The sequence below is a fragment of the Podarcis tiliguerta genome, assembly GCF_965153285.1.
Source record: "Podarcis tiliguerta genome assembly, chromosome: 18".
Lineage (NCBI taxonomy): Eukaryota > Metazoa > Chordata > Lepidosauria > Squamata > Lacertidae > Podarcis > Podarcis tiliguerta.
In genome coordinates this window covers 2,345,570-2,373,088 of record NC_139551.1, presented here as the reverse complement: position 1 = coordinate 2,373,088, position 27,519 = coordinate 2,345,570, and the positions used below count along the sequence as shown (strand labels likewise).

The window sequence follows — 27,519 nt, the reverse complement described above, 5'->3', positions numbered from 1 at the left end:
AAACAAGACAGTATTGTAGATGATAAAAATTAAAATTATTTTTTTTTCTTACCTGCACTAACGACAGTCATTGTTTGGATGGGGGGCTTTTATCCATTTCTGCAGCTGCACAAACAATCAATCCATCAGTAGCTGAAGCGGGTTCCGCAGTCAAAAAACAAATGAACCGAAAAATATAATGAACGAATTCCTATGCCCCACAAATAACCCAGAGATGCATTTTAAAGAAAAGGACACATTCTACTCATGTAAAAACACCAGGCAGGCCCCACAAATAACCCAGAGATGCATTTTAAATAAAAGCACACGTTCTACTCGTGTAAAAACATGCTGATTCCCAAACCATCGGTGGGTCGGACTGAGAAGGCGAATGGGCCGGATCCGGCCCCCGGGCCTTAGTTTGCCTACCCATGCCATAGAAGACATGTATTACGAAACCATTATATCTTTTTGTAATGTGTTACAAGTCTTTTCGTTGACTGTTGTCTTTTGGGAATCAATAAAGCGAAATATATATATATATAAAAACCAAAACAACAACACTGGCTTCAACGTCCAGATTTGACGAGTTAGCGAACAGACAGACATAAAAGAAACAGCTTTACTTAAGCCTCCTTTTTCTTTTTTTTAATAAAAACACACACCTTTATTTATAATTCTTATATACAAGTAGATTTATATATTTATATATATGTATAGAAAAGTGGTCTGACGTGGCGAGGGCAGGGAAGATAGGGGCTGGGTGGGTGGAAAATGCCTTCCTTCATGAGGTCTAGTAACTTTAGTGTTCGACGTGCAAAAGGAAGTTCAGGGCGGGTGACGAGAAGGAACTGTGCAAAATGTGCAAGGAGGGGGGGAAAAGGAAAGAGTTGCGAATGGTCCCGATTCTCAAGAGGAAACCAGTTGGATCGAGGGGAGGGCAGCAGAGTCTTTGGGTCTTCCGTGCCGTGGCGTCTTCCGGCTCCCTCCCCTTCCAAAGGAAACAGAGCCTCAGTTGACGACACCGGGATTTTCGCCGCCTTCAGAGTCTCCGAGTTCCCCGGATCGCGTGCCGGCCAGTCCCGAAACGGAGACATCATCTGCAGGAGGAAGCGAGAAACAAATTTCGCTGAAGCTGTTCCTTTAGGTTTCGTTATAGGAACTCTAAGGTCGTGTATAGGGACGCGGGTGGCGCTGTGGGTTAAACCACAGAGCCTAGGACGTGCCGATCAGAAGGTTGGTGGTTCGAATCCGCGCAATGACGGGGTGAGCTCCCGTTGCTCGGTCCCTGCTCCTGCCAACCTAGCAGTTCGAAAGCACAAAGTGCAAGTAGATAAGTAGGCACCACTCTGGCGGGAAGGTAAACGGCGTTTCCGTGCGCTGCTCTGGTTCGCCAGAAGCGGCTTAGTCCTGCTGGCCACATGACCCGGAAGCTGTACGCCGGCTCCCTCGGCCAATAAAGCGAGATGAGCGCCGCAACCCCAGAGTCGGCCACGACAGGACCTAATAGTCAGGGGTCCCTTTACCTTTAAGGTGCTACTGGAAGGAATTTTTTATTTTTATTTTGTTTCGACTACGGCACACCAACACGGCTACCTACCTGTAACAAATAAAAATACATTCCTTCATTCTGGGGGGCCACCTCTTCCACTGGCCGGGTCCCCGTCTCCCCCCCCCCCAGGCAAAACGAAATCCAACTTACGGAACCGGACGCGGATGGGCCAAATCATTATGCAGGCGAGGCCCAGGGTGGCGACGACAACCATTCCTCCGGTGACGGCCACCATCACCCAACGGTAAAATGGCACACAGTTGCTGCAACAGTGTTCCGTCCTGGGGAGAGAGAAAAGGGGAAGGCAACAGGGGCTTCTTAATATTAATAATTTATTATTTATACCCCGCCCATCTGGCTGGGCTTCCCCAGCCACTCTGGGCGGCTTCCCAAAAAATATTAAAATACTGTAATACATCAAACATTAAAAGCTTCCCTAAACAGGGCTGCCTTCAGATGTCTTCTAAAAGTCTGGTAGTTGTTGTTCTCTTTGACATCTGATGGGAGGGCGTTCCAAAGGGAGGGCGCCACCACCAAGAAGGCCCTCTGCCTGGTTCCCTGTAACTTGGCTTCTCGCAGGGAGGGAACCACCAGAAGGCCCTCGGTGCTGGACCTCGGTGTCCGGGCTGAACGATGGGGGTGGAGACGCTCCTTCAGGGATACTGGACCGAGGCCGTTTAGGGCTTTAAAGGTCAGCACCAACACTTTGAATTGTGCTTGGAAACGTACTGGGAGCCAGTGTTGGTATTTCAAGACCGGTGTTATGTGGTCTTGGCGGCCGCTCCCAGTCCCCAGTCTAGCTGCTGCATTCTGGATTAGTTGTAGTTTCTGGGTCACCTTCAAAGGTAGCCCCACATAGAGCACATTGCAGTAGTCCAAGCGGGAGATAACCAGCGCATGCACCACTCTGGCAAGGCAGTCCGCAGGCAGATAAGGTCTCATCCTGCGTACCAGATGGACCTGGTAAACAGCTGCCCTGAACGGTTTTCCAAATCACAATTTAACTTAAGCATTAACATCCTTAGATCTTCACATGATGAAATTAAACATATTAGTTCATCACTTCACATATATAAAATCCTAGGCCGAATCGGCAAAGCCAGAAGCCAGAACAGCAAGAGGAATTGCTGCTTTCACTGCGCAGCGATCCCTCTTGCTGTTCTGGCTTCTGAGATTCAGAATATTTTTCTTCTTGTTTTCCCCCTCCAAAAACTAGGTGCGTCTTGTGGTCTGGTGCGTCTTATAGAGCGAAAAATACGGTAACCAAGTTGAGATCAAAATTATTATACCTCTATTTCAAATCAGGTTTATTATCCAAGAGCTGTTCCTTCTCAGAATTGCTCTCACTGGAAGCAAAGCATCTCGCACCCGGCAATTGCCGCATGCTCTTATGCTACGGTCTGCGGCTTCGGCTGGCAACATTCCTACTTACGGGCACGGGTGCAAATTCTGGATGATCATCACGCCTACGCCATTGGCGACTTTATCCGTGAAGCTCATGGCTCCGTAGACGAAGGCACCGCTGTGCTGTCGGAGAAAACGAGATTGCCATTTGGGCTCCAGAAAAGCTCAGCATACATACACACAGAATTGAAAATGGCTACAATTTGAAATGTACCGTAAAGTGTGTTATGAAGATGTAATGGAATGAAATAATTTATGATATAAATTGTATCATAATAAGGGACGCGGGTGGCGCTGTGGGTTAAACCACAGAGCCTAGGACTTGCCGATCAGAAGGTCGGCGGTTCGAATCCCCGCAATGACGGGGTGAGCTCCCGTTGCTCGGTCCCTGCTCCTGCCCATCTAGCAGTTTGAAAGCACGTCAAAGTGCAAGTTTGGGGGTGCCTGCTCTAGTGAGTTTCCGGGTCACCTTCAAAGGGAGCCCCACAGAGAGCGCATGGCAGTAGTCAAAGCGGGAGATAACCAGAGCATGCACCACTATGGCGAGGCAGTCTGCGGGCAGGAAGGGTCTCATCCTGTGTACCAGATGGAGCTGCCCTGGACACAGAACTGACCTGTGCCTCCATGGGCAGCTGTGAGTCCAAAATGACTCCCAGGCTGCGCACCTGGTCCTTCAGGGGCACAGTCACCCCATTCAGGACCAGGGAATTCCCCACACCTGCCCGCCTCCTGTCCCCCCAAAACAGTCCTTCTGTCTTGTCAGGATTCAACCTCAATCTGTTAGCCGCCATCCATCCTCCAGCCGCCTCCAGACACTCACACAGGACCTTCACTGGTTCTGATTTAAAAGAGAGGTAGAGCTGGGTATCATCTGCATACTGATGATGTAAGCAGAGGCTTGACAACCATACGTCAGGAGTGCTCTGATGGTGTTTGCTGCTTGGCAGGGGGTTGGACTCGATGGCCCTTGTGGTCTCTTCCAACTCTATGATTCTATGTGTGTGTGTTTCCCTGGCAAGATCGCCCGTGCGCTCTGCGCATGCCCCCATTACGTACTGTGTTGCTGCCGATGAGGTCGGCCGTCATGGAGAGAGAAGTTACCAGGATTGTGGCCGAGCCGGTACCCAGGAGGACAGCTGCCCCATAGATCTCCACGCCGATTCTTTCAGCCAAAGCCACCCAGGAAGCAAACGCCAGGATGATAAGCAAGCCCACAAAGTAGGTGAGCTAAACATAAAGGAGAAAAAAGAAGAGATTTTGAAAAATTATACAGGGGAAGAGAAACACTAGACCACAGATCAGCAAACTTTTTCAGCAGAGTCCACTGTCCCTCAGACCTTTTAGGGGGCCGGACTCTATTTTGAAATACCGTATTTTTTGCTCTATAAGACTCACTTTTCCCCTCCTAAAAAGTAAGGGGAAATGTGTGTGCGTCTTATGGAGCGAATGCAGGCTGCGCAGCTATCCCAGAAGCCAGAACAGCAAGAGGGATCACTGCTTTCGCTGCGCAGCAATCCCTCTTGCTGTTCTGGCTTCTGAGATTCAGAATATTTTTCTTCTTGTTTTCCTCCTCTAAAAACTAGGTGCGTCTTGTGGTCTGGTGTGTCTTATAGAGCGAAAAATACGGTAAAGATAATGAATGGATTCCTATGCCCCACAAATAACCCAGAGATGCATCAGAGCTACTCACGTTTCTGCCAATCTTCTTGTTCACAGTCTTCATCAGAAATGAGGAGAGGAATCCACTAATGTACATCACTAGGGGGATCGTGGCGATGAACCTCTGCAGGAAGGCAAGAGGCAGGGGGAAAAACGGGATGGACTCTGTTATCTTTGGAGGAGGAAGAGCTGAAAACCAGGACCAGCCGTCTCCCAGCTCCATCTGAGGCGGTTGGAGGATGGTTGGCGGCTAACAGATTGAGGTTGAATCCTGACAAGACAGCAGGACTGTTTTTGGGGGACAGGGGGCGGGCGGGTGTGGAGGACTCCCTGGTCCTGAATGGGGTGACTGTGCCCCTGAAGGACCAGGTGCGCAGCCTGGGAGTCATTTTGGACTCACAGCTGTCCATGGAGGCGCAGGTCAGTTCTGTGTCCAGGGCAGCTCCATCTGGGACGCAGGATGAGACCCTCCCTGATCGCAGACTGTCTCTCCAGAGTGGTGCATGTTCTGGTTATCTCCTGCTTGGACTACTGCCATGCGCTCTCCGTGGGGCTGCCTTGGAAGGTGACCCGGAAACTGCAATTAATCCAGAAGATGGCAGCCGGACTGGGGTCTGGGAGTGGCTGCCGGGACCATATAACACTGGTCCTGAAAGACCTACATTGGCTCCCAGGACGTTTCTAAGCACAATTCAAAGTGTTGGTGCTGACCTTGAATGCCCTGAACGGCCCAGTATCCCTAAAGGAGCGTCTCCACCCCCATTGTCCAGCCTGGACACCTGGGTCCGTCTCTGAGGGCCTTCTGACAGTTCCCTCCCTGCAAGAAGCGAAGTTACAGGGAACCAGGCAGAGGGCCTTCTCGGTGGTGGCGCCCGCCCCGTGGGACGCCCTCCCGTCAGATGTCAAGGAGATAAACAACTACCTGACTTTTAGAAGGCATCTGAAGGCAGCCCTGTTTAGGGAAGTATTTAATGTTTGATGTTTTGTCGTGTTTTTATTATTTTGTTGGGAGCCGCCCAGAGTGGCTGGGGAAACCCAGCCAGATGGGCGGGGTATAAATGATAAATTAGATTATAATTATATATATCGGACCGGACCTTCCGGACTGAGGCAGAACTCAACCGCCACCTCATGAGAAAAGACAGAGGCTTCCGGCGAGAACTCACTAGAGCCTCATTTACCGGGGTCTCGGAAGCCCCTGGGAGATTTTGGGTGTCTCTCACGAGATGTTGCTGGAAATGGCAAACCGCTGGCGCCCTGCATGTGTGGCAACGCTCTGCAAATCTCCCCTGATTGGCAAATCCTGCTCCAAAAAAGCTAGATTTCTGTAACTCCACAAGAGAGCCCAGGGTGGGTGTGTGGGTGTGTGTTTTGAAATTGGTCCCTTGAACTTCTAATCAAGAAGGACACTGACAAACTGGAACGTGTCCAGAGGAGGGCAACCAAAATGGTCAAAGGCCTGGAAACGATGTCTTATGAGGAACGGCTAAGGGAGCTGGGCATGTTTAGCCTGGAGAAGAGGAGGTTGAGGGGTGAGATGATAGCCATGTTCAAATATATAAAAGGATGTCACATGGAGGAGGGAGAAAGGTTGTTTTCTGCTGCTCCGGAGAAGCGGACACGGAGCAATGGATCCAAACTACAAGAAAGAAGATTCCACCTAAACATGAGGAAGAACTTCCTGACAGTAAGAGCTGTTTGACAGTGGAATTTGCTGCCAAGGAGTGTGGTGGAGTCTCCTTCTTTGGAGGTCTTTAAGCAGAGGCTTGGCAACCATATGTCAGGAGTGCTCTGATGGTGTTTCCTGCTTGGCCCTTGTGGTCTCTTCCAACTCTATGATTCTAATCTTTGCAAAATGTCGATTATATTCCTAACATTGCCTTTCATATGTCCAGGCAGAACCTGTGAATATAATCTGACAGAACCTTCTTCTACCTATCGGCCAAAATATTAGGAACAATTTCGTAATCCACATTCAGCAATGATTGGCTTAGGAGTGGAATATGTTAAATTGCACAACCCTGTGGATAGAAGTTAATATGAAAAGGAAGAAAGATGTTAATTGAAGTTAATTTTATTTGAAAAGAGTATTGAAAACTGCTACAATGAGTTAGATGGAAACTCAAGGAAGTCACCTAACAAAAGTGGGATTGTAAAAGCTAGGATAAATGTCTTTCTGTCTGTCTGTTTTTTATCTTGTAATGTTTTTCTTTTATGTTTGTTATAAATTTGGAAAACCAATAAAAAAATTTGGGGGGTGGAAATAAAACTGGTCCCTCAAATCCTTAGGAGACGGTTGCCTTAGCAACCAGGTGAAGGATGCTTCAATCCTCAAACCTGCCTCCAGTCAGACTCACCTTAGGGAGCATGAGTGAATTGGTGAGGTACATCGCAATGTAGGTTTGGGAGAGGTTGACGATGAGCCGTGTGGCCATATACAACATTGCCACCTGGAAAGAAAGAAGAGGAGAGACAGTCAAGGGAGGATTATTATATACTGTATTTTTCTGTGTATAAGATGCTCTCTGGGATGCGGGTGGCGCTGTGGTCTAAACCACAGAGCCTAGGACTTGCTGATCAGAAGGTCGGCGGTTCGAATCCCCGCAATGACGGGGTGAGCTCCCGTTGCTCGGTCCCTGCTCCTGCCAACCTAGCAGTTCAAAAGCTAAAATACAATAATTCATCAAATGTTAGAAGCTTTCCTAAACAGGGCTGCCTTCAGATGTCTTCGAAAAGCCAGATTGTTCTTTATTTCCTTGACATTTGATGGGAGGGCGCCACCACCGAGAAGGCCCTGTGCCTGGTTCCCTGTAAGCTCGCTTCTCGCAGGGAGGGAATCACCATAAGCCCCCCAGTATCCTGGATTTCGGGCTAGGCCCCCTATATGCCATGGGGCTAAGGCAATAGAGACCCGGTCACCTGCCTGGGGCCAACCATCTCCTTGCCCCCTCATCGCTTGAACTCACCTGGTAGAAAGAAGGTTCCAACAGCCAGTGTTTCCAGAGGAGGAGGGGCCGAGCTGGGCTTTTTCGGTCTGGCGGCAACAGCGGGGTCCGTTCCTCAGGATCCGGCAGCCTAGAAACTGGGGAGCTCTTTTCTTTCGTGCCCAGATGGAAGAGAAGCGAAGTGATGGCACCGACGCCCACCACGATCAGAGACAGGTTCTGAATTCGGGGAGGGAGAGAAAGGCTTTTCTTTTTTCCCAATTTTTTTTATTGATTTTCAACATTTATCACAAAAAGGACGTAACAAAGCACACAACAAACACACCACAATAAACGAAACACAAAGAAAAATTGTTTCTCCATTTTTACCTTCCCACTATAAAGCAGTACCTATTTATCTACTTGCACTTAGGGGTGCTTTCGAACTGCTAGGTGGGCAGGAGCTGGGACCGAAAGACGGGAGCTCACCCCGCCGCGGGGATTCGAACCGCTGACCATGCGATCGGCAAGCCCTAGGCGCTGAGGTTTTACCCACAGCGCCACCCGCGTTTTCAGGTTACAGACCACCAAAACCCGGAAGTACCGGAACGGGTTACTTCTGGGTTTTGACGGTCGAGAATGTGCAGAAGCACTAAATTGCTCTTTGCACATGCGCAGAAGCATCAAACGGCAACCAGCACAGACACAGGTTGCGAACGCTGCGGGTTGCAAACATATATAATGAGTCATTTTATAATGAATGATTTTAGAGTGTTGTTTGTGCTGTACTTTTGTACTGTTTTATTGTTGTTAGCCGCCCTGAGCCCGGCTTCGGCTGGGGAGGGCGGGATATACCGTATTTTTTGCTCTATAAGACTCACTTTTTCCCTCCCAAAAAGTAAGGGGAAATGTGTGTGCGTCTTATGGAGCGAATGCAGGCTGCGCAGCTATCCCAGAAGCCAGAACAGCAAGAGGAATTGCTGGTTTCGCTGCGCAGCGATCCCTCTTGCTGTTCTGGCTTCTGGGATTCAGAATATTTTTTTTCTTGTTTTCCTCCTCCAAAAACTAGATTGAATGTAAAAGGTTATTGGTAAAAAATTTAAAAAATTAAAAGATCCAATATTTTAAGATACAAGAAGATCAAGCTAAATTAGGATATTCAAACTAAGATAAAAAATTTAATTAAGACAGAGGGAAGGGATTTGTTGTTTGATTGTATGATTTGGAATACAGGGAAGGGAGGTCTGGGGAAGTCAGAGAAATAAGTTAATGCAAGGAACATTATGAAAATAAAACTGTTTTTATTTTTGTTTTTTTTCTTTCATATTTTTTGTTGTTTTGTGTTTGTGTAATTGTGTATTTTTTCTGTTTTGGTTGTTGTTTATTGTATGTTGTTTCATCTTTTATGTAAAACTTAATAAAATATTTATAAAAAATATATATTATTATTATTATATCCCACACAGATCACATTCGCAACCCGAGGGTCCACTGTAGTTATTATTATTATTATTATTATTAGTTGTTGTTGTTGTTGCTGCTGCTGCTGTTGTCAGCATCGTCAGAGGCCCAGAAGCAATTAAGGACCCTAGTGGAACAAACAGACAGTTCCGCTTCCTCCTTGCACTCACCCGAAAGACGGGGATGTCGTGGCGGCCGAGGTGGTGACTCTGTTCTGGCTGCCCGCGGTGCCCCACCTGGAAGTGAAGGAGGAGCCAGGCTGTTGCATAAACGGTGATGTTAGCCATGACGGTGAAGGCATACCTGTAAAAGCCACCAGAGAGCATGCGGTCAGGAATCGCGCAGTTCAAGGATGGAGTTTAATAATAATAATAAATTTTATTTCTACTCGGCCAGAGCCAGGCTCAGGGCGGCTAACACCAGTAAAATTACAGTTAAACACAAGAAATCAATAGAATCCCTTTATCATATCTTGTTTAATTGTCCTCTATATTTGGTTCCCCAATCAAGGATTCTGAGTTCAATCATTTTGGAAACTGTTGCTAAACCACCCGAATTACATCTTGCCTATCTACTCCAGGATATTGACTCTTATAGAACATTACAGGTTGCCAGATTCCTGAATTCAGTTCTTGCATATAAAAGACTTCATGGAATGCTGCATGACTATTAAAAATCTAATAAACTTTATCCACAATCCTTATATTCAAGGCCACAATATGGTATATCTAGAGATGGTACGTAACGTGAAGGAGATTATGCATTGAAATATTTTAGTTGATTTTTTAGAATGTAAAATGCTATTTTATTTATTGACTGGTTTTACCTTGTGGGCTTATAGCCGAATAAAGTATCTGATCAGTTAAACATAATGGGGGGGAACCAATTAAATTGCAGTTTAAAATGCAGCCTCATTTTAATAGTAGCCCATAGAACAAAACCATAAGGGGAGGGAAACATAAGGCTCAGACTGAGTCCAAACCAAATGCCAGGCGGAACAACTCTGTCTTGCAGGCCCTGCAGAAAGGTGTCAAGTCCCGCAGGGCCCCGGTCTCATAAGACAGAGCATTCCACCAAGTCGGGGCCAGTACTGAAAAGGCCCTGGCCCTAGTTGAGACCAATCTAACCTCCTTGAGGCTCGGGACCTCCAAAGTGTTGTTATTTGTGGACCCCCCTCTGCGGGGCGTACCAGGAGAGGCGGTCCCGTAAGTACGAGGGTCCTAGGCTGCATAGGGCTTTAAAGGTCAAAACCAGCACCTTAAACCTGACCCTGTACTCCACCGGGAGCCAGTGCGGTTGGTAAAGCACTGGATGAATGTGGTCCCACGGCGAAGACCCCATAAGGAGCCTCGCCGCGGCATTCTGCACCCGCTGGAGTTTCTGGGTCAGCTTCAAGGGCAGCCCCGCGTAGAGCGAATTACGGTAGTCAAGCCTGGAGGTGACCGTCGCATGGATCACTGTGGTCAGATCAGGGCAAGAAAGTCCTTTGGTTGAGCGCCAGGTCTCACCGGAAGGCTGTGAGCTCCACCTTTTCATGATCGCTGTCCACAAGCTCCGGGATGAGAGAGAGGTGGGAGATTTGGGTGGCGGCCCAGCCGAACTGGAAGATGACGACGAAGGGGATGAAATAGATGAGGGCTGCAAACTGGGGGGTGTTCTCGGAGCATCCCAGGCAAGGGTTGAAAATGAAGGGGAAGGACAGAAGAACGCAGATGGTACCTAAAGGAGAAGGAAATAAGAGAGAGATAGAAGGACGGAAGGGGCATTTTAAAACACTGGGAGCAGGCTCCGCAAAGATGCTCTCCGTTTATTTCAGAAGCACTTACGGACTGCTCAATATATATACAGTGGTACCTTTGGGGGACGCGGGTGGCGCTGTGGGTAAAAGCCTCAGCGCCTAGGGCTTGCTGATCGAAAGGTCGGCGGTTCGAAGCCCCGCGGCTGAGTGCGCTCCCGCTGTTCGGTCCCAGCGCCTGCCAACCTAGCAGTTCGAAAGCACTCTCGGGTGCAAGTAGATAAATAGGGACCGCTTACTAGCGGGAAGGTAAACGGCGTTTCCGTGTGCGGCTCTGGCTCGCCAGAGCAGCGATGTCACGCTGGCCACGTGACCCGGAAGTGTCTCCGGACAGCGCTGGCCCCCGGCCTCTTGAGTGAGATGGGCGCACAACCCTAGAGTCTGCCAAGACTGGCCCGTACGGGCAGGGGTACCTTTACCTTTACCTTTACCTCGGGTTAAGTACTTAATTCGTTCTGGAGGTCCGTACTTAACCTGAAACTGTTCTTAACCTGAAGCACCACTTTAGCTAAGGGGGCCTCCTGCTGCTGCGCCACCGGAGCACGATTTCTGTTCTTATCCTGAAGCAACGTTCTTAACCTGAAGCACTATTTCTGGGTTAGCGGAGTGCGTAACCTGAAGCGTATGTCCTGTACAGTGGTATCCAGGGCTGGATTTAGGTTTGATGAGGCCCTAAGCAAGGGGTCAGCAACCTTTTCAGTCTTGGACCGGTCCACTGTCCCTCAGACCATGTGGGGGGCCAGACTATATTTTGGGGGAAAATAGGAACAACTTCCTATGCCCCACAAATAACCCAGAGATGCATTTTAAAGAAAAGGACACATTCTACTCATGTCAAAACACGCTGATTCCCGGACCATCCGTGGCCCGGATTTAGAAGGCAATTTGGCATCAACACAACATGACCAGCCCAACGAAGTTGATGTTGAAGAATCATGGTGTGATGGCCTGGGATTCCGATTCGGAGGATGAAACAGAGGAATCCCGGCCTGCACAGGAGTCCCCGCCTCCAGGGCCGGCTGAACTGGGGCAAGGCCTAGATGCTGGAGAGCCTGCACCTGTGGCAGTGCATCAGGAGCTGGCCCCAGGTGAAGCCCTTCTGGCCCCAGAGAGGCTTGACGACTCAGTGGCCACAGGTGAGCCTCCTCCAGGGCCCAGTAACCCTTCGGCCTCTCCTGATCTGCAGAGGTTTAGAGCAGAGAGGCGAAGGGAACTGGTTGCCCCCAGGAGGAGTGCTCGCCTTAAGGCCAGAGGAGGCGGGGCTCCTGGGGGCCGGGACCGCCCCTGGCCTTAGAAGAGGATAAAAGCCCAGTCAGCCCGGCCCCAGGTTGCGGGAGCAACGTCGTTGTTGGCTTCGGACCTTCCTGCGTTCCTGTTCCCTGCTCGGCCTCCTGTCCCCGACCATCCGGTGTTCCTGTTCCCTGCACAGCCTCCTGTTCCAGCGTTCCTGTTCACCGCCCGGCACTCTGCCTCGGACCTTGCCCCTCTTCGTGTGGACTCTGCTACACCCAAGGTACCTTACCCCCGGGACCAGCACAGTTTGCTCCCGCCACCTCCCGCACTCCCCCTTCGTAGGGGTGCGTTCGGGAAGAGCCAGAGGCCATGGCTGAACAGGCGGCTGCACTGGTGGCTTTGGCCCAGGAGAACCAGGCCTTGTCTCACACCGTGCAGCAGCTCAGTGACGCGGTTGAGGCACTTCAGCAACGCTTGGAAGCCCTACCGGCTCCTGGGGCCGACGCCCCGGCTCCGGGCAAGTACCCAGTGGCTTTGCCTGAGAAATTTGATGGAGCCCCGGCCAGCTTTCCCATGTTCCTGGCCCAGGCCAAACTGTATATTCAGGGGCGAGCCCGGAACTTTCCTGACGACCGTACCAAGGTGCACTTTTTGATTAGCTTGTTAAAGGACCAGGCGGCCAAGTGGGCGTTGCCGCTACTCAGGCAAGACTCCCCCTTGCTGGCAGACTATACGGGGTTTTGCAATCGTTTGGAGGCCGCGTTCGGCAACCCCCAGAAAGAGAGTCAAGCCAACCGGGCGATTCGGCATTTGAAACAGGGCAAGTCCACGGTGGCCACATATACCACGGAGTTTCGGCTGTTGGCACAGGACTTGACCTGGAATGACTCGGCACTGCGGGACCAGTATCTCGAAGGGCTTTCGGACGAGGTACTGGACCAGTTGGCCACAATGGAACGCCCCACCACGCTGGACACTCTCATTCAACGGAGTCTACAAATAGACGACCGGTTGGAGGATCGTCGTCAGGCCCGGGGTCGCCGACACTTCCAGTTCACGGCACCAGCTTTTTCCGGCAGCCCCACGGTCACAACTGATTTAACGGAGGAGCCTATGCAGCTCGGGGCAGTGCGGCCACGCCTTTCCCCCGCAGAGAAGGCGCGGCGTCGGGATGGAAATCTCTGTCTTTACTGTGGCGGAAGTGGACACTTCGCTCGGTCCTGCCCTGAGAAACGCCAGCCGCAGGGAAACCGCCAACCCCAGTAGCTGATGGCCCTAGCTACCGGGGGTCCCAAACCGTACAGAATGGGCCCGCACCAATGGACTTGCAACATCTTATGGTTTCGGTACGTTTATACCCTCCAGGTGGGCCCTGGATCCTCACCCATGCTTTGGTAGATTCAGGGGCAACCCGCTCCTATATGGACGCTGCTTTTGCCGCCCATCATCAGGTGCCACTTCGGAACAAGCCAGTACCGGTCCAGGTGGAAGCGATTGACGGACGACTTCTGCGGTCAGGTGCCGTTACTCAGGAGACCCAGCCTCTGGTCCTGTGTCTCCAGCAGCACCGGGAGTTGCGAACTTTGGACATTGCCTCTATGCCCCGCTTCCCCCTGGTGCTCGGGATGGACTGGCTGGAAGCCCACAACGTTCAGATTGACTGGGTCAAACGGACCGTGCACTTCCCAGTCCCATGTTCCCATGCTCAATCCGGAACGCTGGCGTCCGCGCCCTCAGAGGAGGCAGCACCCACGCTCCCAGCCGTGTACCAGGACTACCAGGACGTGTTCGAGGAACGGGGGGCAGACCAGCTGCCGCCGCATCGGCCTTTTGACTGCGGCATAGACCTCCAACCCGGAGCGCCTTTACCAGTGAGTCGCTTATATTCCCTAACAGAGCCAGAGCGCGAGGCTTTGCAGGACTTCTTGCGCAAGAACCTGGAGCGTGGGTTCATTAGGCCTTCCACCTCGCCCACCGCGGCACCGGTGCTTTTTGTTAAGAAGAAATGTGGGGAACTCCGCCCTTGCCATGATTACCGAGCCCTGAACAAAATTACCGTCCCAGACCGGTACCCCTTGCCCCTTATCTCGGAGCTGCTGGAGCGGGTGCAAGGGGCACAGGTGTTCACCAAGCTGGACCTCCGGGGGGCCTACAACTTGATTCGGATCCGAGCCGGGGATGAGTGGAAGACAGCGTTTGGGACCCGGTACGGGCAGTTCGAATATTTGGTTATGCCTTTCGGTTTGTGCAACGCGCCTGCTGTGTTTCAACGCTACATCAACCACGTGTTTCAGGACTTGTTAGACAAGTACGTGGTGGTGTATTTGGATGACATACTGATTTACTCCCGTGACCCGGCCCGCCATGAGGGACATGTCCGGACCGTGCTGCAGCGCTTGCGTGAGCACCGTTTGTACGCAAAGCTCAGCAAGTGCGAGTTCCATCAGCGGACTGTGGACTTCCTTGGTCACCGGCTCTCTCCAGATGGGGTGCAAATGGACCCGGGGAAGGTGACAGCGGTTCAAGAATGGGCGGCACCCCGGAACCGCAAGGACCTACAGCGTTTCCTGGGGTTCGCCAATTACTACCGGACCTTCATCGCTGATTATGCTCATCGCACCACCCCGTTGACCCGGCTACTGCGCCCAAAGACGCCGTTTTCCTGGGACAAGGAGGCAGAGGAGGCGTTTCAGGGGTTGAAGGCCTGTTTCCAGAGGGCACCAATCTTACAACATCCTGACCCCTCTCGACCCTTTGTGGTGGAGACCGACGCTTCCAGTACGGCTCTCGGTGCCGTCTTGTCTCAACAGATTGGTCCTGAAGCGCCACTCTTACCCTGTGCCTTCTATTCCCGCCAGCTCCTACCAGCGGAGCGTAACTATACTGTGTGGGAGCGGGAACTACTGGCCATCAAGGTAGCCTTTGAGGTCTGGCGCCACCATCTTGAGGGGGCACGACATCCGGTGGAGGTGAGAACCGACCACCGGAACCTGGAGTACCTCCAGACCACCCGCAAGCTGAACCAAAGACAGATCCGGTGGGCGTTGTTCTTTTCCCGGTTCCAGTTCCGGATCCGCTACATCCCTAGCTCTCAGAATCAGAAGGCGGATGCCCTGTCCCGGAAACCTGAAGACAACGCAGACACGGTACAGCAAGCAGAACCCACCACGATCCTACCTCCGGCTGCATTCCTGGCCACCCAGGAGGCGCAGCCACTGCAGGTTCGGGTGCGGGAACAGCAGCGGGTCGACGCTTGGGCCCAGGAACGACTCCGGGAGCTGGCTGAAGGGTCCAGCCCACAGTATCCGGGGCTGGTCCTGCATCAGGGCCTTCTGCTGCACCACGGTCGTCTGTACATCCCGCCAGGGCCACTACGGCTGGAGGTTCTCCGGATGGCCCATGATGCCCCAGCAGCGGGGCACTTTGGACGGTATCGGACCACCCATCTGGTCAGTCGAGAGTTTTGGTGGCCCCGCCTGAAGGCTGACGTGGCTCGCTACGTTGCTGGTTGTGATGTCTGCCGGCGCGCTAAGGGACCTACCGGGCGACCCCCCGGCCTACTTCAGCCATTGCCAGTTCCACCGCACCCTTGGCACACGGTTTCGTTGGACTTTGTAGTGGACTTACCCTCGTCTCGTGGCTGTACCTGCCTTCTGGTTTTCTCCGACCATTTCACCAAGATGGTGCACTGCGCTCCCTGTCCATCTGTACCCACAGCCAAGGAAACTGCTCAGCTGTACCTTCAGCATGTCTTCCGCCTGCATGGCCTACCTGAGCGCGTGGTGTCCGACCGGGGCGTTCAGTTCACATCCCGGTTCTGGCAAGCACTACACCAGACCCTCGGGACGGAGGTCTGCCTCTCGTCAGCCTATCACCCACAGACCGATGGCCAGACGGAACGGGCGAACGCGGTGCTGGAGCAGTACCTCCGGTGTTACTGCAGCTACCAGCAGGATGACTGGGTCGACCACCTGGCATTGGCGGAGTTCGCCTACAATAACGCGGTGAATGCGTCCACCCAGCAGACCCCGTTCCAGGCCAGTTATGGTTATCATCCACGGCTGTTTCCAGAGGTGCTGCCGACATCCGCAGTCCCGGCGGTGACGGAGTGGCTTCAAGAGCTCCAGTCCCAGCAACAGCTTTTGGTGGAGCAACTGCACCAGGCCAAGGAAGCGTACAAGGCCCAGGCCGACCGCCACCGCCAGGTGGGGCCGGAACTTCGCGTCGGTGACCTGGTTTGGCTCTCCACTCGCCACCTCCACCCCTCTCGACCTTCGCGGAAGTTGGACGCCCGCTTCACCGGCCCGTTCCCTATCGTAGACCAAGTCTCTCCTGTGGCATTTCGTCTCCGGTTACCCGCAACCCTGAAGGTTCACCCGGTCTTCCACAGGTCCCTTTTGAGTCCGGTGGCCCCACCCGACGAGTTCCACCCGAACCGTCCCCGACCGCAGCCAGTGTTGGTTCGGGGAGAGCCTGAGTACGAGGTGGAACGCATCCTGGACTCCCGATACCGCAGGGGAAAGCTGCAGTATCTCATTGACTGGAAGGGGTACGGACCGGAGGACCGTTCCTGGGAACCTGCGGCCAACGTCCACGCACCTGCCTGCCTCCGAGAGTTCCATGCGACGTACCCCGGCAAGCCGGGTCCGGACCCTCGGTTGAGGGGGGGGCCTGGGAGGGGGGATGGTGTGATGGCCTGGGATTCCGATTCGGAGGATGAAACAGAGGAATCCCGGCCTGCACAGGAGTCCCCGCCTCCAGGGCCGGCTGAACTGGGGCAAGGCCTAGATGCTGGAGAGCCTGCACCTGTGGCAGTGCATCAGGAGCTGGCCCCAGGTGAAGCCCTTCTGGCCCCAGAGAGGCTTGACGACTCAGTGGCCACAGGTGAGCCTCCTCCAGGGCCCAGTAACCCTTCGGCCTCTCCTGATCTGCAGAGGTTTAGAGCAGAGAGGCGAAGGGAACTGGTTGCCCCCAGGAGGAGTGCTCGCCTTAAGGCCAGAGGAGGCGGGGCTCCTGGGGGCCGGGACCGCCCCTGGCCTTAGAAGAGGATAAAAGCCCAGTCAGCCCGGCCCCAGGTTGCGGGAGCAACGTCGTTGTTGGCTTCGGACCTTCCTGCGTTCCTGATCCCTGCTCGGCCTCCTGTTCCTGACTATCCGGTACTCCTGTTCCCTGCTCGGCCTCCTGTCCCCGACCATCCGGTGTTCCTGTTCCCTGCACAGCCTCCTGTTCCAGCGTTCCTGTTCACCGCCCGGCACTCTGCCTCGGACCTTGCCCCTCTTCGTGTGGACTCTGCTACACCCAAGGTACCTTACCCCCGGGACCAGCACACATTGCTTTGACACTGGCGATCTTTGCTTCTTCCACTACACTGGCCTTCGTTCGCCTGTCTTCCCAGGGGATGTGTAAAATATTTCGGAGACACCTTTAATGGAATCTTTCGAGGGGTTGGAGATGGCGTTTATAAGTGGTCCACGTTTCACAAGCATACAGCAAGGTTGGCGGTGCAATAGCTTTGTAAACAAGTGAAAAGGAAAAGGAAATCTGTTTATATCCCAAGCATTTTGGTTTCCCTGCGAATGTCCCAGTCCTCAAACACTCTGCGCTTCAATTGTGAGAAAGCCGCACTCGCAGAGCTCAGGCGATGCCGGATTTCAGCATCAGTGGAAAGATTCCTGCCCAGACAGGAGAAGCGATGGACATTTTCCAACGTTCACACCATTGAGTTGGATTTGTGGCGCTGCAGAAGGGTTGTTTTGTGCTTGTTGGTGCAGCACTTTGGTTTTAAACAATAGCAAGCCAGGATCAAGACCAAAGGGTGTGATTAACTTGGCTGGGAAACAGAGGCATGTAAATATCTCTTTTGCAACACTCGATTGGTGTATGGTGGAGGTCGAGGGAGTGGCAGGGGAAAGCCCTGGTGATCAGGTTTTCCTCCCAGCATGCGATGTATTCATGATGTACTTTTAGGTGTGTTGTGGGTATCTCTGTAAAACTGATAAAAGTGGGAGCCATCCTTTGTTCTGGGCTCCATCCTGCTTCTTCCATGTGGTGGTGGAAGTACTGTTGCAACAGTTGTCAAATAAAGATCAAGCCGACTGAAGAAGAAGAAGAAGAAGAAGAAGAAGAAGAGTTTGGATTTGATATCCCGCCTTTCACTCCCCTTCAGGAGTCTCAAAGCGGCTAACATTCTCCTTTCCCTTCCTCCCCCACAACAAACACTCTGTGAGGTGAGTGGGGCTGAGAGACTTCAGAGAAGTGTGACTGGCCCAAGGTCACCCAGCAGCTGCATGTGGAGGAGCAGAGACGCGAACCCGGTTCCCCAGATTAGGTGACTACCGCTCTTAACCACTACACCACACTGGCTCTCTGGCTGCTGTTTCGCTCCTCTATTCCTGGTTGGGTCTTCGTTTGGTAATCCAAGTGAGCTGAAGGATTTTCCTACAATGGCTTTTATGTATGTACAGTGGTACCTTCGTTCTCAAACTTTATCCGTTCCGGAAGTCCGTTCCAAAACCAAGGCGTGCTTTCCCATAGAAAATCATGCAAAACAGATTAATCCATTCCAGACTTTTAGAAACAGCCCCGAAAACAGCAATTTGACATGAATCTGACGAGACCGTTGATCCATTAAATGAAAACAATAATGTCACATACACAATCAGTAGCTGAACTGAGTTCTACACAGTCACAGAAACAAATCAAAAAGAGTCGCAAAACCACAAAATAAATAGTGAAAACAGACCTCAGCGTAACACTCAAATGAGAAGTGTGACACTCAAAATGGAGCACGTTCGGCTTCAGAAAAACATTCGCAAACCGGAACGCTTGCTTCCAGGTTTGCAGTGGTTGGGTTCCAAGTTGTTTGAGAACCAAGGTACCGCTGTATGTATGTATGACGATGATTATAGCTGCTATGGACAGGTAGTAAATTTGAAACAATAAATGGGTTTCTGTTTTTCTTCCTTTGTACAGATGTCATCAGAGACATCACCTTGCCAACAAAGGTCCGTATAGTTCAAGCTCTGGTTTTCCCAGTCGTGATGTATGGAAGTGAGAGCTGGACCATCAAGAAGGCTGATCGCCGAAGAATTGATGCTTTTGAATTATGGTGCTGGAGGAGACTCCTGAGAGTCCCATGGGCTGCAAGAAGAACAAACCTATCCATTCTGAAGGAAATCAGCCCTGAGTGCTCACTGGAAGGACAGATCCTGAAGCTGAGGCTCCAAGACTTTGGCCACCTCAGGAGAAGAGAAGACTCCCTGGAAAAGACCCTGATGTTGGGAAAGATGGAGGGCACAAGGAGAAGGGGACGACAGAGGACGAGATGGTGGGACAGTGTTCTCGAAGCTACCAGCATGAGTTTGACCAAACTGCGGGAGGCAGTGGAAGACAGGAGGGCCTGGCGTGCTCTGGTCCAGGGGGTCACCAAGAGTTGGACACGACTAAACGACTAACCAACAACAACAGATGTCATCACAAAATGAAGCTAAAATCCAGACACACATCTCCCAGTGGATTCAAAACGCTTTGCTGATTGCTTGTAGCTTGGTCGTGTGTCCTCATTGCCCAACACCCCCAGTGCTGGGCAAAGTTCACCTTTTTGAAGAAGAAAAAAATCTCATCTGCTTTATGAGATCATTGCTTATCTAAAGCCTTAGAAGTTTGCCCACCCCCCCAGTCACAAGACCCTCTGTCCCAACCTAGAACTGCTCCCAGATTCACTTTGAACCAGAAAAATTCGGACGCGGATCTGTTTGCTTTTTGATGATTAAGCCTCCTGTGATTTGGGAAAGCAACAAAACCAGGAAGGAGACAGTCCACCAACGATACCCTTTTTGCCAGTTTCGTCAGAAAAGGGAACTTTTCAGCGCGACTAAGAAAAGTCAGATGTTTGAGGCAAACAGCAGCTGTGCTTTCCAATTCCTCTTTTTAAAAGAGAAAAAAGTTTCGCTGAGTTATCTGCCCCTCGCAAACACACACGGCGTTATCAAGAGCTAACACTCCCCTCCAAGGTTTGTGTGTCTCTGCCAACCGTTCTGCTACAGGATATTATTTTCTGGGGTTTTCACCGCCACAAATTAAAACCAAAAAACCGCAAAATTCAAGCTGCAAAGGACAGCATTCTGCACAAAGCAGTTAACTTTTAGGTTGCAGATCCGACGTTAGTTCGTTTCAGCGGATCTGCTCTCTAGGGTCCTTTCCCGAAGTTAAGCTAAGTTCCTAGTCCTCAGCCAATTACCGTATTTTTGCTCTATAAGACTCACTTTTTCCCTGCTAAAAAGTAAGGGGAAATGTGTGTGCGTCTTATGGAGCGAATGCAGGCTGCGCAGCTATCCCAGAAGCCAGAACAGCAAGAGGGATTGCTGCTTTCACTGCGCAGTGATCCCTCTTGCTGTTCTGGCTTCTGAGATTCAGAATATTTTTTTTCTTGTTTTCCTCCTCCAAAAACTAGGTGCGTCTTATGGTCTGGTGCGTCTTATAGAGCAAAAAATGTGGTAATTGGCAACAATGGACCCAAGTCAGTCGCGGCCATTCGTTTCAATGGGTTTACTCTGAGCAGTGCGAACACTGGGTAAAACCTCATATAGTCTTGCAGAGATTGGGGTGTTTTTGCAGGTACACAAATCTACCCAAGGCCAGCGCAGACCCGGTGAAATGAAAGGGCACAAGTTCCTTGCGTCCGTTCATTTCAAAGGGGTCTACTCTCGAGTAAAACATAAGGATCTAGCCTGAACTTCTGAAGGCAGCCCTGTTTAGGGAAGCTTTTAATGTTTAACAGACCACTGTATTTTAATACTTTGTTGGAAGCCGCCCAGAGTGGTGGGGGGAACCCAGCCAGATGGGCGGGGTATAAATAAATTATTATTATTATTAACTTGCCGCTGGCCGACTGACCCTCGAATAGGAAGGGGAGGTATCCCACCTAGAGTCCGCCCCACAGACTCACTGTTTTTGTGGTCATGTGAACAGAGGTCATGTGACTTTTGACCAGCTGGACTCATCGCCTTGAGGAGATGGGACTTTGGCCACAGCTTTGGCCACCAGCCGCCCAACCAGAAAAACCAACCCAAGTCCAATCTCAGCTGCCGAGGTTGTGAGGAGGTTGAAAATCGCAGCCAGCCACCAAACAACCCCTTTCAAAAAATGGGATATATATAACAGTGCTACAATACCTATATACAACAGTGCTACAATACCTATGTGCTACCTTTAGTGCTACAAAAACTATAACAGTGCTACAATACCTATGGCAACATTTGAGTGACCCTTGTTGATAGACACTGTTAAGAAAGAAGGGTACAAATTGTTGTAAGAAGGTATCAGAAAACACAGAAAGAGTAAGTTAATAACAATCAGTACAGACAACACCAGGAGAAAATTTTGAATGGGGAAACGATAGGATGTCTACTTTATGTTAGTAAAAAGATGGGGGGAAAGAGACTGTATAAATTTAACTTAAGTTTAATTTGTGTAAACTCACAGATTATTATTTGCATACGGTTGTTTTTTATTTTTGTCGATTCAAGAGTGTGTATATTATTTATGCCAGGGGTCAGCAAACTTTTTCAGCAGGGGGCCGGTCCCCTGTCCCTCAGACCTTGTGGGGGGCCAGACTATATTTTGGAAAAAAATATGAACAAATTCCTATGCCCCACAAATAACCCAGAGATGCATTTTAAATGAAAGGACACATTCTACTTGTGTAAAAACACCAGGCAGCCCCACAAATAACCCAGAGGTGCATTTTAAATAAAAGGACACATTCTACTCATGTAAAAACATGCTGATTCCTGTACCGTCTGCGGGCCGGATTGGGCCAGATCTGGAAGTGTGAAATTGTGTTCAGTATGCCCAACCTTCGCAGAAGGCCATATAGTGTCTCACACCGGCGTTTTGAAAATCAGCGATTCGCGGCCGTTCCTTTCGGTGGGTCTACTCGGAGCAGAACGAACGCAGGAGTCAACCCAAAGCCGCGCGATTGGCTTTGAAGACAGCGCACCGTGCAATTAAGAGCGACAAAGGGGTATTGTTTGGAGAGCAGTGGTGCGTACAAAGGAACAAGCGTTTAAAGAAGGTCTGACCGGGGTCATAACCAAATGTCCGAACCGCCCTGCGAGGTGGACTCTCCTTCCTTGAAGCAGAGGTCGGTTGGGTATCTGTCATGGCTGCTTTATATACCGTATTTTTCGCTCTATAAGACGCACCAGACCACAAGACGCGCCTAGTTTTTGGAGGAGGAAAACAAGAAAAAAAATATTCTGAATCTCAGAAGCCAGAACAGCAAGAGGGATCGCTGTGCAATGAATGCAGCAATCCCTCTTGCTGTTCTGGCTTCTGGGATAGCTGCACAGCCTGCATTCACTCCATAAGACGCACACACATTTCCCCTTACTTTTTAGGAGGGAAAAAGTGAGTCTTATAGAGCAAAAAATGCGGTAATAATAATAATATAATAATAATTTATTATTTATCCCCAGCCACTCTGGGCAGCTTCCAACAAAACACTAAAATACAATAACCGATTAAACCTTACAAGCTTCCCTAAACAGGGCTGCCTTCAGATGTCTTCTAAAAGTTTGGTAGTTATTTTTCTCTTTGACACCTGGTGGGAGGGCGTTCCACAGGGCAGGCACCACCACCGAGAAAGCCCTCTGCCTGGTTCCCTGTAACTTGGCTTCTCGCAATGAGGGAACCGGCAGAAGGCCCTCGGAGCTGGACCTCAGTGCCCAGGCTGAACGATGGGGGTGGAGACGCTCCTTCAGGTATACTGGGCCGAGGCTGTTTAGGGCTTTAAAGGTCAACACCGGCACTTTGAATTGTGCTCGGAAACGTACTGGGAGCCAATGTAGGTCTTTCAAGACTGGTGTTATATGGTCTCGGCGGCCACTCCCAGTCCCCAGTCTGGCTGCCGCATTCTGGATTAGTTTGTTTCCAGCTTTAGCTGAGATTCCTGCATTGCAAAGGGGGGTGGGTGGACTGGATGACCTTTGGGGGCCCTGTGGTTTTTATGCCCACGAGTTGTAGCGTCAGGAGAGAGGGAAGCAGATCTTCCTTCCGGAGGGAACACGATCAGGGCTGAGCAATCTTTTGTCGCGGGTTCTCAGAACGCCCTGACTCATCGCAAATGGAAGCAGCGGCGATAAGCCATGCGGCGCTCTTGCTCTTGTTTTTGCTGGAACACAGCGTCCCAACAAAGATGTCGAAAAAGCCCTGAAGTAGCAATTTATGACCCCACTGGCCAGGTTTTCCTAAGAGTTCAGCGCAAGGGGAAACGGAGGAAGTTGGAGAATCAGAACGGAGAGTAAACAGGAACAAGGTCTTTCCAGCCGGGAACATACAAAGTCGGCACATTTAATGCTTAAACTAAACCGAGGCTCAGCGTATAAAAGCAGAGGAGATCTGGCGGACGAGATCACAGACAAGCGCCTCTCCTGCTGATAACATGGCAGGGGTAGGCAACCTAAGGCCTGGGGGCCGGATGCGGCCCAATCGCCTTGTCAATCCGGCCGGCGGACGGTCCGGGAATCAGCGTGTTTTTACATGAGATGGCGCTGTAGGTTAAACCACAGAGCCTAGGGGTTGCTGATCAGTAGGTCGGCGGTTCGAATCCTCACGACAGGGTGAGCTCCCGTTGCTCGGTCCCTGCTCCTGCCCACCTAGCAGTTCCAAAGCACGTCAAAGTGCAAGTAGATAAATAGGTACCGCTCCGGCGAGAAGATAAACAGCGTTTCCATGCGCTGCTCTGGTTCGCCAGAAGCGGCTTAGTCCTGCTGGCCACATGACCCGGAAGCTGTACGCTGGCTCCCTCGGCCAGTAAAGCGAGATGAGCGCCGCAACCTCAGAGTCGGCCACAACTGGACCTAACAGTCAGGGGTCCCTTTACCTTTACCAGACAGGTAAAAATCACCCAAGGAAGGTTGCACAGGTAGCACAGGGAGGAGTGTAGCCTAGTGGGCAGAGGAGGGCAATGGAGACGTTCAAGGCTCTGGAAGCCAAGCCTGATGAGGAACGGTCGAAGGAGCTGGGGATGTTCAGCCTGGGAAAGAGGAGACTGAGAGGAGAGCCATCTTCCGATATCTCAAGGCCCACCACATGGAAGATGTATAGAAGACCATAAAGAAGAATGGATGCTTTTGAATTCTGGTGCTGGAGGTACTCTTGAGAGTCCCATGGACTGCAAGAAGATCAAACCTCCCCATTCGTAAGGAAACCAGCCCTGGGTGCTCACTGGAAGGACAGATCCTGAAGCTGAGGCTCCAAGACTTTGGCCTCCTCATGAGAAGATAAGACTCCCGGGGAAAGACCCTGATGTTGGGAAAGATGGAGGGCACAAGGAGAAGGGGACGGCAGAGGACGAGATGGTGGACAGTGTTCTCGAAGCGACCAGCATGAGTTTGACCAAACTGCGGGAGGCAGTGGAAGACAGGAGGGCCTGGCGTGCTCTGGTCCAGGGGGTCACCAAGAGCTGGACACGACTAAACGACTCAACAACAAATGATAAGAAGAGATAATTATGTCTGAGGTGCCCAGTTCTTCCCGAAGGTGCAAAGGGAGCAGATCTCGATGGATGTGAAAGATTTGGGCCAAGGTATCAAACCTCTGAACAAGATGATGTAACAAAGAGTCAGGGAACTGGCACAGCTCAAAGAAGGGGGAAGTCCTGGTTTCGAAAAAAACAGATGTGAGTCGATTTATAAGAGTTATGAATAGCCGCCCTAGAAGTTCCCCTGGCCCTCTCTCAGACACAAGAGTTTGCGGAACGTGGAACCACGTTTTGCACTTAACTGATCATAGTTTCCCCCATACATAGACTCACACAATTGTAGAGTTGGAAGAAACCCGAGCCCAACCCCCTGAAATGCAGGAATATGCAGCAGTCCCGTACGGGCATCGAACCTGTGACCTTGGCGTTCTCTAACCAACTGAGCTATGTAGGCTTTCATGTTTAATGTGTAGAGAATGGGGGCTGTATGGATGGGCACCGTGCTCCCCCATCCCTGATTCCAGAAGACTAGGACTAGCCGCCTGAGAAACAGTTTCTATCCAAATGCGATTTTGGTTTTAAATGCAGTGTAAAGTAGTCTCTATGGGAGTATATTTTATTTAATTATGGGGTATCAGAGTTTTTAGGGGGCTAACCAGGCTGGGAAAGCAGGCCTGTGACAATAAAGATTATCGTATCGTATCAAAGAATCATTCCCCACTCTGGGGAGGGAACCCTGCTTCTGAATAATAGTAATTTAGTTGCGGCAGGTAATCTCCCCCATTGATTTGAATTGCGGTAGGGAATGGGGGCAAAAGGGACACGGGTGGCGCTGTGGGTTAAACCACAGAGCCTAGGACTTGCCGATCAGAAGGTCGGCGGTTCGAATCCCCGCAATGACGGGGTGAGCTCCCATTGCTTGGTCCCTGCTCCTGCCAACCTAGCAGTTCGAAAGCACGTCAAAGTGCAAGTAGATAAATAGGTACCACCCTGGCGGGAAGGTAAACGGCGTTTCCGTGCGCTGCTCTGGTTCACCAGAAGCGGCTTAGTCCTGCTGGCCACATGACCCGGAATGGTCAGGGGTCCCTTTACCTTTAACGGGAGCAACAGTGGCTGCTAGACTCCCAACTCCAAAGACACCTTTCTCACCATTTGCCCCACCTGAGAGAGATAAACCTCCACCAGCCATGGCAGTCTACCACTGGGCAACAAACAAACCAGCCAACACAGCTGTATTCCTCAAGTCCTGCTTGCAAATATCAAAGAAGCATGGAGTGGAAAATGGACCGCTGAACTTGATGACCTTCCTGACATGACCTCATCTGACTCTTTTGGAAGGCACAGATGCACTTAGTGGCTACAGTGGTACCTCGGGTTATATACGCTTCAGGTTACAGACTCCGCTAACCCAGAAATAGTGCTTCAGGTTAAGAACTTTGCTTCAGGATGAGAACAGAAATCGTGCTCCGGCGGCACGGCAGCAGCAGGAGGCCCCATTAGCTAAAGTGGTGCTTCAGGTTAAGAACAGTTTCAGGTTAAGAACGGACCTCTGGAACGAATTAAGTCCTTAACCCGAGGTACCGCTGTAATCTAAAATCAACCCTTCATGTCCAGGGACAGTGTACCACATGAAGGGAGCTAAAAGCCTTTTAAGAGGAGTTGTTGTTTTTTTTAAAAAAACCACCCTTATCCCAGATACTAAGTGCCTTGAGTTGAAAATTGTTAAGACTACCAATCCACATTGGATTTTTAAATATGTGCTTTATCATACTGTGAGGTTGCCACAAGTTGCCCTGTAGGAATTTGTGTGTAAAATAAACAATAATTTTTTTATTTATTGAATTTATATACCAACCTACACCCGGGGCTCTGAGGGCGGTTCACAAAACAAAATCAAGATATAAAACCACAAAATACCTAATAAAAATTAAAACCACAACCCCCCCAAAAAAACACATTTTAAAAGGACAATTTATTTTTAAATAAAATGGGAAGCTGTTTTTGTCACTGACAAAAGTGGCTTTGAGAGGTTTCAATGTAACCAACTCGAATTGGGAATATAAACAAATGAAATAATCAAACGCCGGGAAGAGATCTGCTCAGCTGTCCTCTGTCAGAGGCAGGATGCTGGGGCAGAGGAGGATCCGGCAAACCCCAGGCAAGGCCGGTTCTGTCCAGCCCGGGCCTGTCTCTCTCTTTTCCTAGATATATGCAAAGCCACAGCTCTTCCTGCAAACAACCCCCCCCCCCCGGATCTCTCTTCCCACCCCTCTCCACCATTCCCGCGCCGCTGCAAGCTCACCGGCCAAGTGCCACGACTTTCTCCTCCCGTAGCGCCCGCAGCCGCCGGCCTGATCCGCCTCGTAGCCCACCAGCGGCGTGCAGATGCCGTCCGCCACTTGCCCCACCAGCAAGAGCGCCCCCGCGTGGCTGGTGCTATAGCCCAGGATGGAGTGGAAGTAAACCAGGAGGTAGGTGAACCACATCGAGGCGCACAGGTCGTTGAGAAAGTGGCCCACCGAGTAGCTGAGCCGGGAGCGCGCCGACAAAGGCTCCGGCGGCGGCGGCGGCTGCTGGGAGTCTCCCATGGCGCACCAGCCGCGCGTAAAAGCGCACGGGCAGGGCGCATCAGCTCCCGAGCAGGCGGGCGTCCAGGGCGGGCCCGGACGGAGCCCAGCGGAGGCAGGGGAGAGCCGGGACGCGCGGGAGGCTCTGTCCAGCCATGCGTCCTCCGGCCGGCTTTTATGGGCTCCGGGAAACCCCCCGTGCGCGTCGGAGGCGCGTCCAGCTGGCCGCTTCCGCGGCGCCCCCAAGCGGGCTGGCACCACCACCGCGCGCAGATCTCCGCGCCTCCTCCCCCTTCTCCATCGCGGATCCGAGGCCAAGCCGCTGCCGGAGCCAATGGGCAGGCTCCGGGGGCGGAGGAAACCCCGCCCGAGCGCAGGAGGGGCCGAGCGCCGCGCTCCCCGCCCCGTTGCCGCCCCGGGCGATGCTGCTTCCTAGTAGCGTTAAGAGAAGCGAAACGGCC

General features: G+C 51.4%; 1 protein-coding gene across 1 annotated transcript; it reads right to left on the bottom strand.

Annotated features, from left to right (window-relative positions):
• Window positions 1-610: 610 nt before the first annotated feature.
• Window positions 611-27,386, bottom strand: MFSD12 (major facilitator superfamily domain containing 12). The gene is made up of 10 exons (XM_083421696.1): window positions 26,794-27,386; window positions 10,488-10,698; window positions 9,150-9,282; window positions 7,561-7,758; window positions 6,952-7,044; window positions 4,626-4,718; window positions 3,992-4,162; window positions 2,964-3,058; window positions 1,682-1,812; window positions 611-1,079 (listed from the first exon to the last, which is right to left on the bottom strand). Exons 1-10 carry the CDS (start codon window positions 27,077-27,079, stop codon window positions 991-993), a joined length of 1,500 nt encoding a protein of 499 aa, XP_083277822.1. The 5' UTR covers window positions 27,080-27,386; the 3' UTR covers window positions 611-990.
• Window positions 27,387-27,519: the final 133 nt, after the last annotated feature.